The sequence below is a fragment of the Podarcis raffonei genome, chromosome 12 (assembly GCF_027172205.1).
Source record: "Podarcis raffonei isolate rPodRaf1 chromosome 12, rPodRaf1.pri, whole genome shotgun sequence".
Classification (NCBI taxonomy): domain Eukaryota; kingdom Metazoa; phylum Chordata; class Lepidosauria; order Squamata; family Lacertidae; genus Podarcis; species Podarcis raffonei.
The window spans coordinates 28,805,838-28,820,712 of NC_070613.1; the positions used below are offsets into that span (position 1 = coordinate 28,805,838).

The 14,875-nt window shown below is 45.2% G+C and overlaps 1 protein-coding gene and 1 long non-coding RNA gene across 4 annotated transcripts in view; both read right to left on the minus strand.

Annotated features, from left to right (window-relative positions):
- Positions 1 to 4,795: 4,795 nt before the first annotated feature.
- Positions 4,796 to 14,875, minus strand: part of LOC128423961 (uncharacterized) — a 65,770-nt gene continuing 55,690 nt past the window's right edge. Inside the window, exons 2-3 of one of the 3 annotated variants that reach the window (XR_008332906.1) lie at positions 9,440 to 9,656; positions 4,796 to 5,354 (exon numbers count right to left, since the gene is read on the minus strand). This is a non-coding gene — a long non-coding RNA (uncharacterized LOC128423961). The remainder of the gene's footprint in view (positions 5,355 to 9,439; positions 9,657 to 14,875) is intronic. The other 2 variants (XR_008332905.1, XR_008332904.1) reach the window with 2 other exon arrangements.
- On the minus strand, positions 12,537 to 14,724 carry LOC128423959 (heat shock cognate 71 kDa protein-like). The gene has a single exon (XM_053409622.1). It carries the CDS (start codon positions 14,653 to 14,655, stop codon positions 12,715 to 12,717), a length of 1,941 nt encoding a protein of 646 aa, XP_053265597.1. The 5' UTR covers positions 14,656 to 14,724; the 3' UTR covers positions 12,537 to 12,714.

Genomic DNA, 14,875 nt, shown 5'->3' on the forward strand with positions numbered 1-14,875 from the left:
ATGAGTACCAGGCGCTTGCCGACTGACATCGGTAAGAACGAAGAAGCCTCACTATCAAAACTTGGTATGATGGCCTCAGGGGGTAGGCACCTATAATCAGGTGGAAATGTGGACGTAAGAGGTAGAGTTTTATAACTAATTCAAATCAGACTTGCACAAATTCTTTCAAAGAGCTTAAAGGCACATTGGAGCAAGTAGCGGCTTCCTAAGGAGCTTTAACATGTCAGAAATGGTGCTCTGGTGGGTTCTGGTAGCTAGGGGAGAGGAAGGCCACTTTTGGCCTCTGGGTCTGCAGTTCCCTACCCCAGTATAGACACACTGCTGAAGGCCCAAATGGTCTGGCTTGGTACAAGCTAGCAGCTTATGCTCCAATTCCCCTCCCAAGCCCAGGCCAGCTAGGACAGAGTTTGGAAAGGGAGGACAGAATTTGCTGCTCTGTGGTTTGTCATGCTATCCTGAAAGAAAAGTGTGTGTGTGTGTGTGTGTGCGCGCGCGTGTGTGTGTATAATCTTCTGCTCTCCTTCTCTTCTCTCTCTCCTCCTTCCACCCCCTCTCACTTGCTTCTGTGCAGAAGCCCTAACTAGCCTAATGAAAAACGCAGCCTGGAAGGGAGACCGCAGCTCACACAGGTCTCTCTTGGCATGACAGACTATCTCGGAGGCCTAATGTCAGCAAGGGGCTGGACGAGAAGCAGCCTTTCATTGGGTTTGTCTTACTGAGAGGAAAAACAGCTTTGTGTAATAACTTTATGGCAACTGTTGGCAGAGGATTTTGCGCTGCATACTGAAAAGGGAGACATTTCTGACCGCAACCCGATGAACCGCACTTGTTTACTCTGGCTCCCAGCCATTAGTTGTTCATAGGCTTTCTGTCTCTGCTCAACATGTTCCAGTCTTGGGGGCTAAAAGTTATTGCCAGCAGTTTCCAGGACATTCCGCTAGGCTAAGCAAAATTGCCCTGAGCAATAGTCAGAAACCACGGGGGTAGTACTTTTTAAACATAGGCCATTTTCGGAAGAAGGAAGGAAGGGGGGAGAGCAGCAAAATGAAAGATACTGAACATCCTCCCTGCCTGGCTTGTGGTCTCTCTCTGTGTGCTTTAGAATACCACGTAGGAGGAGAGATTAACACCCTCCATCCGAACAATATGCAGATATGTCTATGTCACACAGAGTGGCATCCACTCATGCCTCTGCGGAAGCCTTGTGGGCCGAGGCAACAAGGTAGAAGATTGTTCGGTTACTTTCAGCTCCATCCCAGCAGATGAGTGCCACATGTCTGGCAGGCTTGCCTGTGCGGGGAGAGATGGCTTCATGTGGTGCCTGAAATGCTGTGTATGTACGTGACTCATCCCTGTATTGGTTGCAGTCGGCTATTTCATCACAGTAGGCCTGTGTTGCCCTTAGGAACTTTATGCCAGAGATGGGGAAGCCTGAGGCCCTTCTAGATGTTGCTAGGCAACAACTGCCATCATCCCTGACTGCTGCGGGCATCTGATGGGAGTTGGAGTCCAACAACTTCTGGAGGACCTGTACACCTCAGAATACCTGTGAGGATGTTGCCTAGTGGAACTTGGGTGGAGTATTCATGGAGGAGAAAGCTATTGGTGGCTACTAGCCACGATGGCTGTGCTCTGTCTTCGCTGTTGGGGGCTTTAAGCCTTGGAGTACCGGATGCCTGGAATTGCAAGGAGGCAGAGTACTGTTGCACTCAGACCCAGATTGCAGGGTTCCCATTGACATTTGGTTGGTCCCTGTGAGAACAGGGTGCTGGATTAGATGGGCCTTTGGTTGATCCAGCAGGTCTCTCCTTATGCTCTTATGACCTGAGGTTCCTTACTTTATGATTCAGCTCCCACCTAAATTAGCATAAGTTGTCACAGAAAGGGCAGGGGGCGTGTCAGGGATGTACTATAGCTCTAAGGGCTTTTTTGCACAATCACAGGAACATGGGGCCTTAGACCAAGTCGGAATGTTATGTTAATAAAATATATGCAAATCTGAAAAGAATGACTAATGACCCCTCCAGACATCTTTTTTTTCATACATTTATTAGGATCTGTACTCATGACACGTTTGGGGGGCAGTTATGTGCAATCCAATTTTCAATACTGTTTGTGTCTGCAAATATTTTGGGGCGGTCACACTGCTTCCTGTCTAATTGGTGCATATCCCATAACTTCCTGCTGAAACCCCATCCCTTTTTATACCGCAGATGTTCAAGTTTCTTTCAGCCCTGCTTTTGTTGTGCTTTAGCCTCTCCGGACAGCAGTCCTGTGGTAGCACTGGGGACTCATCAATGAACTATTATGCACTATTATTGTATCCAGAAAATGTTACAGAATGCACCCTCAATAAAACTCCACCCTGGAAGGGCCCTGTAATCGAAACAGTAGTGTAAAACACTGTGGAAGAGAATACAGTGGTGCCTTGGGTTAAGTACTTAATTTGTTCCGGAGGTCTGTTCTTAACCTGAAACTGTTCTTAACCTGAAGCACCACTTTAGCTAATGGGGCCTCCTGCTGCCCCCATGCCGCCAGAGCCTGATTTCTGTTCTCATCCTGAAGCAAAGTTCTTAACCCGAGGTACTATTTCTGGGTTAGCAGAGTCTGTATCCTGAAGCGTATGTAACCTGAAGTGTATGTAACCTGAGGTACCACTGTACTGAAGTAATCTGTGTGCTTTCTCAGTCTGCTGACTGTTGGCAGGCAACTTCAAGAGCCCTCCTGCTCTCCCTCAATATGGTTCTTCATCTTCAAACTGGACTTTGGCTGGGCAGCCCTTCAAATAGAGTACTGTCCACTGCATGGTAGGACACTCTAATAGGCAACACAGGACCAGGTGAATAAATGATCTGATTTGGTGTGCTGATAGCTTTTCAGTGGCACCCAGCTGAGGTCTCTCCCCCAAGTGTTAAGAGTGAACAGGCCCCAAGTATGTCTTGTTTATGCCTGAACCTCTATGTCAAGGGTCAGCAAACTTTTTCAGCAGGGGGCCAATCCACTGTCCCTCAGACCTTGTGGGGGCAGAACTATATTTTTGGGGAAAATAATGAACAAATTCCTATGCCCCACAAATAACCCAGAGATGCATTTTAAATAAAAGGACACATTCTACTCATGTAAAAACACGCTGATTCCCGGACCATCAGCGGGCTGGATTTAGAAGGCGATTGGGCTGCATCCAGCCCCCAGGCCTTAGTTTGCCTACCCATGCTCTATGTCTTTCAAAACCCACCCCAGCCCTATTCATTTACTGGTCTCAACCACATTGGTTGCCATCTGCTTAATGCAGCTGTCTTTTGAAGTAAGGAAAAGAGACTTCTCTGGGAAAGGAAAGCCAAGACAGGCGAAATTCACCAGAAGTTTATACCTTTTTGTGGGCTCCGGAGAAAACTGTGGAGTCTAAGTCAGGTTTCTGCAATCCGGTGCCCTCCAGATTTTGTATGACTACAACTTCCATCACCCCTGACCATTCGGACTGGGGCTGGTGGGGGGGTGGAGATCAAAACATCTGGACCACCAGACCGGAGAAAGCTGACATTTCATTTATTCCATTCCTTGAATGTACTGCAATCAACTGATAATACACACCAATTAAAATGTGTGTGCACCCCCCCCACTGTCCCTCCTGCAATTTTTATTGACGTTGGGCATTTTAGCTTTCAAAAGTAGACAGCAGCCAAGGAGGAAAGGTAGACAGGTGGGGGGGGTGAGGGAAAGCAAGTGGTCACATCAAACTGGAGGCGAGGAGAAACATTTGACACCTCCTCCAGCTCTGCTCTCTGTTTTTCATTTCCCTAAATCACTCCCGGCTGGGGATTGTATATTTTCAATGGCCTCTCCCAGAGATGGCAGGGCTCCGAACACCAGCTAAACCCATCTGAGGTGCTGCTACATATTTATAGGACGTCGGTCCATATCAAGCTTTGGGGGACTCAGATCTAGAGACTCAAGGTCGCTGTCCCCTGTTCCACCTCCCACCTCCCCGATATCCTTTCTGATTGTATTTGTGATGATTTGTGCTCAATATTTTTTTATTTATTATGTTCATGTCCCACCTTTTTCTTCAGAGAGCTCAATGTGGCATACATTGTTCTCCCCCTCCTCATTTAATCCCCACAACAACCCTGTGAGGTAGGTTAGGCTGAGAGGCACCCAGTGAGCTTCATGGCCTTTGGGGAAATTTGAACCCTGGTCTCCCAGGACCTGGCTCTCATAACAAGGTGGTTATATGCTTTCAATTCTCTTTTCACCTGCAAAAGTTTCTGAGTGGACATGTTGCTTCCTATTGCTGTGTGTGCATGCCCCATAGGTAAAGGTAAAGGGACCCCTGACCATTAGGTCCAGTCGTGGCCGACTCTGGGTTTGCGGCGCTCATCTCACTTTATTGGCTGAGGGAGCCGGCGTGCAGCTTCTGGGTCATGTGGCCAGCATGCCCCATAGCTTCCTGCTAAAATCCTGGGATATTTCATACCACAAATGCTCCACTGGAAGTGTGTGTTTCTCCTGCTTTTGTTGTGCTATAATGCAATAATATCCCTCTTTGCTATCTGTTTATTTGTTGTGTGTGTGTTGTTTATTAATTGAGGTTTCTTTTATTTTGTTTGGTGGTAATTGTTTTTGTTTGTTTGTTGCAAGCCACTTTCAGAAGCCCAAACTGTAAAAGTGAGATGTAATCAATTTTAATAATAATAATAATATCCCCCTCCCTGTTCACATTTGAAGGATTTTAGTTCATACTATGAATTTATGAATACACACTGTTAATCTGGTTTTACAGTAGCTATAATCCAGCACTAATTGCAGTGGCTTCAGTCACAGAATACAACAACTGAGAGCTTGAATGGTGCAACCAAATCTGTCCTTCATTTGCACAAACTGGTGTCTGGATTCCATTTCTCTCTGCTCTGTGTGGGCTTCCCTCTTATTGGAAGAATTATGAATGGCTGTACAACTGTTTGCAGTTACATAAATAAAGCAGACACTGTTCATTACCATTGCTGTCATCCATTTGTTGCCACATTCTCAGCAGATGTCGGTGGGTAGCATGTTTACTTTCAAATAAGCAAATAAACAAAGTTCCATGTTTTAGCTGGTGAAAATAATTTATTTATTATGAATCGTGCCTATTAATTAGCATGGTGCCAATGATGAAGTCCGGGTAGATTAGCAGGCACCCCACAAGAAAGAGACGTATTTACACAGAAGCCTGCTGATTGATATCATGTCATAGAGTATCAGAAGGTTACAGTTGTGATTTAGCATTTCTGAATGATTTATTGCATGTTAATACATACATATTTGTGCATCTCCAACTTGCTTTCAATCGGCGTGAACCTCCCTCATGGCTCTGCCTTGGGAAGAGAGAAGAAGAAAACACGGATTTTGTACAAAATGCTGGTACACATTGGACCTGAGGATTTCCCTGAAGTGACCCTCCTCTTCTAATGCCCAATTCTGTGTCCTGTTCTATATATGAAGCCTTTCACTTTGTGGAGCGAAAAGGGGGGAATTATTTGGTGCATGGCTGTTGCAGCTTAGGGCAGGAGCTGCCAACCTGGTGCTCAGGGTCCCACAGAGGTCTTCCTTGGCACCCACAAAGTCTTCTCCGACTGCTGAAATTAGGCTTGAATGAAGGATTGCATCTCAGGCAACAGACCAGGCTGTGGTGTGTGCCTGACTGTTGCATGTGTGTGGTGATCACAGAGCACACACACACACACACACACACACACACTACAACTAATCAGCAATGTGGCAGCCAGACTGGTGACTGGGAGTGGCCACTGAGACCATATAACACCGGTCCTGAAAGACCTACATTGGCTCCCAGTATGTTTCCAAGCACAATTCAAAGTGTTGATGCTGCCCTTTAAAGCCCCAAACAACCTTGACCCTGTATACCTGAAAGAGCGTCTCCACCCCCATTGTTCATCCCCACTGAGGTCCAGCTCTGAGGGCCTTCTGGCAGTTCCCTCACTGCAAAAAGTGAGGTTACAGGGAACCAGGCAGAGGGCCTTCTCAGTAGTTGCACCCGCCCTGTGGAACGCCCTCCCATCAGATATTAAGGAAATAAACAACTATCTGACTTTCTGAAGACATCTGAAGGCAGTCCTGTTTAGGGAAGTTTTTCATATTTGATGTTTTGTCATGTTTTTAATATTCTATTGGGAGCCACCCAGAGTGGCTGGGGAAACCCAGCCATATGGGCTGGGTATAAATAAGAAATTATTTATTTGTGTGTGTCTGTGTGTGTGTGTGTGTGTGTGTGTGTGTGTGTGTGTGTGGTATATATATGTAAATGTAAATTTAGCCCAGTTTTGATTACTCTGGCTGGGAGTGACTCTCCAAAGATACCTGAGAACCATTGGCAATATTAGTAATGATGGACCAGTGATTTTACTCCAATATAACGCAGCCCAATCTATTTAATTCCCATATATATTTTCTGAGGACAGTGTCATAGACACAGCCTGGTAGGAATGCAAACTCTTATTCCAAAAGGTCCATTTTGAGGGAAAGTATATGTATAACCAGTTAGAATACTATTCTTTCTCTCCCCCCCCCCCATGTATGTATTCTGGGATCATCTCCAAATGTCATCCCTAGGTGCCAAGCATTACAGCAGCGTTAATTCTCTCTGCGGTTCTATCACTGTGGGATATGGGATTCAGAAGCATTGGGGATTGGGAATGTTACAGATTTTGGCTACCCACAGATTACTTGGTGTCCAGTGCAGTGCTGGCGGACAGAATAAAATTTCTGGCATTCGAGCATTATGACCTTCATCTTGAAAGGACTGAGTGGGGGACATGATGAGAGTATATGATGCAGAAAGGTGGTGGAAGGAGAAAAGGGCATATTTGTGGTGAAGAAGACAGGGGAAACTATCAAGAACATGATTATCCTCCCGCCATAGCCTAGTCTAGAATGTTGATCGTATAACAGAAAAAGTTTGCCCAACTCTGGTCTAGACATGTCACTGTGATACAATGATTGAAGCATTGAACTAGGGCCTGGGGAACCAGGTTTCAAATCCACGCTGGATGGCCTTAGGCCAATCACTATCTTTCAGCCTAAACTACTTCACAGGGTTGGTGTGCAGTTAAAATGGAAGAGTGGAATCATGTATGCTGCCTTGAGGTCCATTTAGGAAAGGTGGATTATAAATGCCATAAATATGCAGACAAATAAATGGGGATATAAGTGTCCTTAGTGTATAAGGGGTCCTGACTTCTGTGGGGTGTGAAACACAGAGCATTCCTAGAGTGGACATGTTTAGACATGAAGAGGGATGCTTGTCCAGCCAGTAGATAAACTTCCTGTTTCCTCCTGTGCTGGGACAAACTTCCTCTACATGTGACCAGAGGTGGGCGTGACTTTACCTGTGCAGGTAACAAAAGCACAGGACCGGCCACTACATCTCTCTCTTCTCCATTTTGCTTTCATCGAAGAAGCATCAGCCTGAGATGCTCTCTTGGCCAAAGAGGACAAAGGAACTATCTCCTTATGGGATAGATTCCAAGTGTATCTATTTTGTAACTTAAGCCTGCCTTCAGGGATCCTTTTGTGAACTGAATGAAACTGTGAGTAAACTATTTTATACAAGACTGTGTTGCGTCTATCTTTTTAGGAGGGAATAAAAGGGGAATTACCAGGAAACTTATTTTAGTGGCTTAAACAAGCCTGGCAAAAACGTTATCCGCTGTGTAAGTTTAAAAGGGGGAATGTTACTCTGCTAAATTGTAGAACTTGTTAACACAAATTGGGAAGGATATAATTAAACAATATATCCTCTCCTGCCTCCCTGAACATTCCCACAACTTCAAATTCAGTTAGGGGGGTAGAGTGGCTGTATTTTTGTAGTCAGGGCCCAGAGCTGTGTGGCAGAGCACAAATCATGGCAACGTTCAATCCCTTGGCAAGGAGCAGGAGGTAAGAATGACTTCTACTCTACCCGAGTCTCTGAGGAGACTCTGGATGATAGACAATACAGGGCTAGATGGACCTGTTGCTCAGTTTAGCAGATTCTTATGTCCACTCTGAACTGAGAACTCCTGGTTGATATGTGACTGAGATAACTCTATCTTATAACTTACATGAATGTAAGTGCCCTGACTCTCCCCACCATCCCAAGAATCCTGTGATCTGTAGTTTGGCAACTCCCTGCTCTTTCATAACTCTAGGGAGAGGTAATGGATATTAAACCAGTCTGGACTGTAGTGTGGTCTCACCACCCAAACCAATCCCAGGTCAAAGTCAAACACTCTGCCTGTTAATAAATGCTGGCTCTGAATCAGCTCCCTGTCACATCTGGGAAAAACTTGGTCCTTTCACAGCTGCTGACAGATGGTTTTTTCCAAAAGAGTTAAACCATAGCAAAGAAGAAGAAGAAACTTCTTCAGCCAGTTAGCTGGGCCCAAGAGTAGAGTTAAATAGGCCCAACTCCGAGAACACACAAGATATATAAAGGAATCGCCAGCAGGGAAGGAATGTGTGCACATTCTCTGCCAAAACCAATCCCACCATGGGAAGGAGAACAAACCGATGGCTTCTTTTGCAAAGGCAGATTCTAGAACCTTCTAGACCACAGTGGTCTCTTCAGGCATGGACTTGTGTCAACCCAGCTATGCTGACAGAATGAAAGAGCTCAGTTCCCCTGCTGAAGGGGAGCATGGGGGATGGTGTTGTCATCATGCAAACATTTTTCCAGGGGTGTTCTCCACATAGATTCATTTATGGTCTGAGTCACTGGAATTGCTTCACATGGATCTCCATTGCCTCATCCAGTGACCCAGTTTAAACATGGACTATATGCACACAGTACACTTAAAATACAGTCAAAGCATGTGGATTTCCCCCCAAGAACCCTGGGAACTGTAGTTTACCCCTCACACCACTACAGTTCCCAGCACCCTTAACAAAGGTTCATTGGTGGGAGCTATGTGCTTTAACTGTGTTTTAAATATATGGTGTGTACACAGCTTAAATGCTGTTATACAAAAAGCAGTTATCTGTATTGGCATCTTATGTAGCCACACCAGGGCCATTGCTAGAAGTGCTTAAAAGGTTTGGGGCACAGGCCCATGATACAAATTTGCATAATATTTGCATATGTTTATGTCCCCCTGAGGCTCCCCTTAACAATGCCCTGACTCACACCATGGGTAAAAGGCACTTCTCACATGAAGCAGCCCATGTTATGCAGCATTATTTGCACTTCAAAGATCCGTGGCCCAAAGGAATGCACTGACTGCGCACAAATCCTTCCCATGTATATGATACTCCAGCTACCCTGATAAGTGATGTCGGCAAGGCAGCATCAATCATGTCTGAATCAGGATGTAAGGTATATTGACATTTCAAATTGCATGGCCCATTTCATTTCAGGTGACTTGCGCAAGCATCAAGGTGGGTATTTTGAAATCAATGCAGTTACCTTGGCCGACACATTAGATGCACAATGAATGAATGCAGCTTTGCTGAAAGAAATGGGAGTCCAACACACTCCTCATTACTTAGAGGACTTTAAAATATCCAAGGAATTGACTTTCCTCTGCTGAGACACTGGGAGCAGCAGAGAAAGAACATGACGGAAGGATGCTTGAAGATTAAGGGTGTGCTGTCCAGGAACGCCAATTTCTCCTCCAGCAGCTCTAAAATAAAATAATAATATTAATAAAACAAATCTGAGATGAATCTGTTATTGGTGAGTGCAATTCAGAGAGCTTGATACGTTTGCAAGCTAATTCACCCATTGTGTTAAATTGTTTTTTTAATTCTTGCTCTGCTCTGATGTGATTGTTTGAAACCCATTGGTTATTACAGGTAGATCAAAATACTTGGTCCAATCAGATTGCCTTTCAAACAAAAATTAATGCTCTTTAATGGATCTTCTGTTTTTCTGTCTTCTGACTTGTAGATTTTTAATGGTGCAAGTACAGTGTAATGGTTAGAGCAAGGTTGAAGGAACCATAACTCTCCAGGTGCTATCATAGTACAGCTCCAATCATCCCTGGCCCCTGCTCTCATTCAGTTCCCAGTCATCTGAAGCAACTTCTGCTGAAGATGGTACCTTTGGTCTGTTGCTTTTGCACACAAGAAGCATATATCCCTCCCTGGTGGATACGCCAATAATGCCAGCAAAAGGAGCACTGTGGATGACATGGCCTGTCACTCATAGAAGCCATATCATGGGGAAGCAGAAGATCAGAGGAGGCTGATACCAGATGACGTGCTATATAAGTGCATTGGTTACTCAAAGTAACTCCGATATAGGCTTCCCCTACAAGGTGCTATCAGCACTTCCAGGTGTATTTCTCAGTCCCCATCCCACTTTACAGGCGCCATGTTTGGTACAGGGTTTACCATCCAGAGAATCATTTGCCTGGTCTGCATGAGCAGAAGACGAGATGTCGAAAGAGTTTGTGGACATTCCTGGGCTAGAATGCATTTCTACATAATATAAAACTACCTGCATGTACAAAACTAGGTGTCAGGGACAAAGATTCTGATATAGATTTCTCCTGGAGAGGCTAATTTTCTGGCCTGTGTGTGTGTGTGATTTTTCGAAAATGAGACTCTACTCCCACCCCACCACGACATGATGTGATAAAAGACTTAAGCTGTCACAATTTGTCCTCCTACACGCTGTTTACATAGACCAGGTATAATGAGCCTGAGTTTGTTTGACAAGGCTACTGCCATTTTTCTTGTGATGGGCACTCGGAAACCCTGGAGAGCTATGCCCAACATTTTTAGACAATGCTGTCTTTGAAGGACCAGTGACATGACTCTGTGTCAAGCTGCACCCTGTCATTCTAAATCTCAGAAGTTAGGGTACAGGAGAGGTTGTTTGGCCTATAGCAAAGGCTCCCTCTGTCAATTAAAATCATTTCTGCAAACCAAGATAACACACACACACACACACACACACACTTGCTTTTTTTGCAGAATGTATACAGGTTACAGAATTCATCACGGCATGGGGATCTTTTGTAAGCACAAAGTTTCCATTGGTCTGGTTATAGCTGAAATGGGAGGAATATACGAAGCTACCAACCACCAAGTCAGAGTTTTGGTCCATCTAGCTGAGCATTGACAACTCTTGGCTGACAGAGGCTCTCCAGAGTTCCAAACAGAAGTCTCCCCCAACTTCAACCAGAGATAAGAAGAGCCTGTTCAATTTGATGCCTGTGGGAAACCCACAAGCAGGACCTGAGAACAAGAGCATTTTCTCCTTCTGTGGCTTCCAGTAACTGGTATTCAAAAGCATTACTGCCTCGGATCATAGAGGCAGAGCATAGCTGTCATGACTAGTAGCCATTGACAACCTTTTCCTCCATGAATTTGTCCAATCCCTTTTAAAGCCATCAGTTTAACCATGTGCTGTGTGAAGATGCCAGGGTCCTGATCTGGAATCTTCTACCTGTGCAGAATGTGCTCTCCCATTGAGCAAGGACCTGCTCTCTGAATGCCTGTGTTATGTGGACCAGCCCTTTGTCAATAGGAGCTACAGCACAAGGGCACAAGTGTCTTGTGGTGCTGTCTCCATAACTGACCCTAACTGCAGTGTGTGGTTCAAGAGCACAGCAGGAACCTTGTAGTATCTGAGACTTGCTGCTGCTGTAGATGCAGTACCAAATGAAGGAGCCTCAGGGGTTTCTTGCTCTTCTTTTTTTACAAAAGCAGCCTCTCTCTGCTTGGTCTTTTGAAGAATATCCCCTGTCTCACAAATAAAGGAGCACATTACATTGTTGATGTCAACACTGATTGGTGAAGACACCAATAAGAAGGGTGCTGCTAAGGAAAGAGAAATATTAACTGACACAGACTCTGAATCGATGGCATCTCTCTTCCTGCTGGAGGGATTTCACCTCATTTAAAGCAGCAGGCTTTGATGAAATAATGTATTCCTCCTCACCTCTTCCTCAGCTGTGCACCCAAATGAGAAGCTATCAGCTGCACAATCTTTTCAAAGCAACTCTTAAGTTAAATTACATTCAACTGGCAAAACCTTTCGCTCACAAAGATCCTTCAGATGGCTGATGTCTTCTGACCTCCCCAAGTCAATGTAGGAGCCACTGTGCACATGGTACATCCTTTAAGAGCTACCAAGGGATGGAAGTCTCAGACATCTTGGGTATCATGTCAGAGTTGCATGTGGGCAAGAAAGGCATCATAACTTATGAATATATTTATTTAGCAAGTTTTCCATACTGCCTGACAGCATTTCAGACACAACTGCCTGTGAGTCACTGAGGACTGAACATTGAAAAATTGATGGCTGAGACATGTGCATGTGTGAATCAGTCAGTGGGTTTTTAAAAGACAATAAAGTTATTGCTGTAAGCCCCGATAATTTGGCTTAGAAAGTCTCAGGGGAAGCCCTACAAGAGCACACTGAAGTACAGTAGTCATATCAGGAAGATTCCCAATGCATGAGTTATAGTGGCCAAGCTATCCATGTCCTGGAAAGGTCAGAGGCAGAGTATCAGCCTATGTTGATCACAGGTGTTCTTTTTTTTTTTTTCATGTTGCCAATTAAATAAGTTTATTGGGACTCAAGTTGCATTTCTACTTTTATACAGTACTGGTAAAGTGCAGTGTTTGCCTTCCCCTCCCTGTGCACATGTTCAAAGTATTAAGAATGCCCTTTGTAATTTGAGTCCTTCGGTTCTGAAGGTGGTCCACAGAAATGTCCTCTCTAGAGCTTTAATCCACCTCCTCAATGGTTGGTCCAGAAGATGCTCCTCCAGAGGGGGGTGCTCCACCACCAGGGAAGCCACCAGGCATGCCTCCGGGCATCCCACCTGCACTCTGGTACAGCTTGGTTATGATGGGATTGCAAACCTTTTCCAGCTCCTTCTGTTGGTGCTCAAATTCTTCCTTCTCAGCAGTCTGGTTTTTATCCAGCCAGTTGATGATCTCATTACACTTGTCCATGATCTTCTGCTTGTCTTCATCACTAATTTTGCCTTGAAGTTTCTCATCTTCCACAGTAGCTTTCATATTGAAAGCATAGGATTCTAGGGAGTTCTTGGATGACACCTTGTCACGCTGCTTTTCATCTTCAGCCTTGTATTTCTCAGCTTCCTGGACCATGCGTTCGATGTCCTCCTTACTGAGGCGGCCTTTATCATTGGTTATTGTGATCTTGTTCTCTTTGCCAGTGCTCTTATCCACAGCCGGCACATTAAGGATACCATTGGCATCAATGTCAAATGTTACTTCAATTTGAGGTACGCCCCTTGGAGCTGGAGGGATGCCAGTTAATTCAAACTTGCCCAGCAAGTTATTGTCTTTTGTCATTGCTCTCTCGCCCTCGTAAACCTGAATCAGCACACCTGGCTGGTTATCAGAGTACGTGGTGAAGGTCTGAGTCTGTTTTGTGGGAATTGTGGTGTTTCTTTTAATCAAGACTGTCATGACACCACCAGCTGTTTCAATACCCAGCGACAGAGGAGTGACATCCAGCAACAGCAGGTCTTGCACGTTTTCAGACTTGTCCCCGGACAAGATTGCAGCTTGAACAGCTGCACCATAAGCCACAGCTTCATCAGGGTTGATGCTCTTGTTCAGTTCCTTGCCGTTGAAGAAATCCTGAAGGAGTTTCTGGATCTTGGGGATGCGAGTGGAGCCACCAACAAGTACAATATCATGCACCTGAGATTTATCTAGCTTGGCATCCCGCAAGGCTTTCTCCACAGGGTCAAGAGTGCCACGGAACAAGTCAGCATTCAGCTCCTCAAAGCGAGCTCTGGTAATTGAGGTGTAGAAATCAATACCCTCATACAGGGAATCTATTTCAATACTGGCCTGAGTGCTGGAGGAAAGAGTACGCTTCGCACGCTCACAGGCAGTGCGGAGCCTTCGAACAGCTCGCTTGTTTTCACTGATGTCCTTCTTGTGTTTGCGCTTGAATTCAGCAATGAAATGGTTGACCATTCTGTTGTCAAAGTCTTCCCCGCCCAAGTGGGTGTCACCTGCAGTTGACTTTACTTCAAAGATGCCATCCTCAATGGTGAGGATCGAGACATCAAAGGTGCCACCACCAAGGTCGAAGATCAACACGTTTCTCTCAGCACCGACTTTTTTGTCCAAGCCATAAGCAATAGCAGCTGCAGTTGGCTCATTGATGATCCGGAGCACATTGAGACCTGCAATGGTTCCAGCATCTTTTGTAGCCTGGCGTTGGGAGTCATTAAAGTAAGCCGGGACTGTGACGACAGCATTTGTTACAGTCTTTCCCAAGTACGCCTCTGCAATTTCCTTCATCTTAGTTAGCACCATGGAAGAAATTTCCTCTGGATAAAAGCTTTTTGTTTCTCCTTTGTACTCTACTTGGACTTTTGGTCTGCCAGCATCATTCACCACAGTGAAAGGCCAGTGCTTCATATCAGACTGGACAACAGCATCATCAAATCTACGGCCGATCAGACGCTTTGCATCGAAGACAGTGTTGGTGGGGTTCATTGCCACCTGGTTCTTTGCAGCGTCACCAATAAGCCTCTCTGTGTCAGTGAAAGCAACATAGCTGGGAGTGGTCCTGTTACCCTGGTCATTGGCAATGATTTCCACCTTGCCATGTTGGAAGACACCCACGCAGGAATAGGTGGTGCCAAGATCAATTCCAACAGATGGTCCCTTAGACATTGTAGCTGCTTCGTTTTCCTTCAAAAACCAGGAAACGAGTAGCTGCTTCGAGTAGCTCTGGAGAAAAAGCGGCTCGATCACAGGTGTTCTTCACCACAGAGGCTTCTTAACCCTCCAGGGAAGAGAAGGTTCTAGATAGAAACTTCCCAAAATCATATACCTGATATGCCTGGAGGAGCACAATGATTTTGAGCACTTTCAGTCTGGATTCAGGTCCTGT

Bases quoted from the DNA above. Each gene is read 5' to 3' on its own strand.
- LOC128423959 (XM_053409622.1), bottom strand. From the start codon at position 14,655: ATGTCTAAGGGACCATCTGTTGGAATTGATCTTGGCACCACCTATTCC.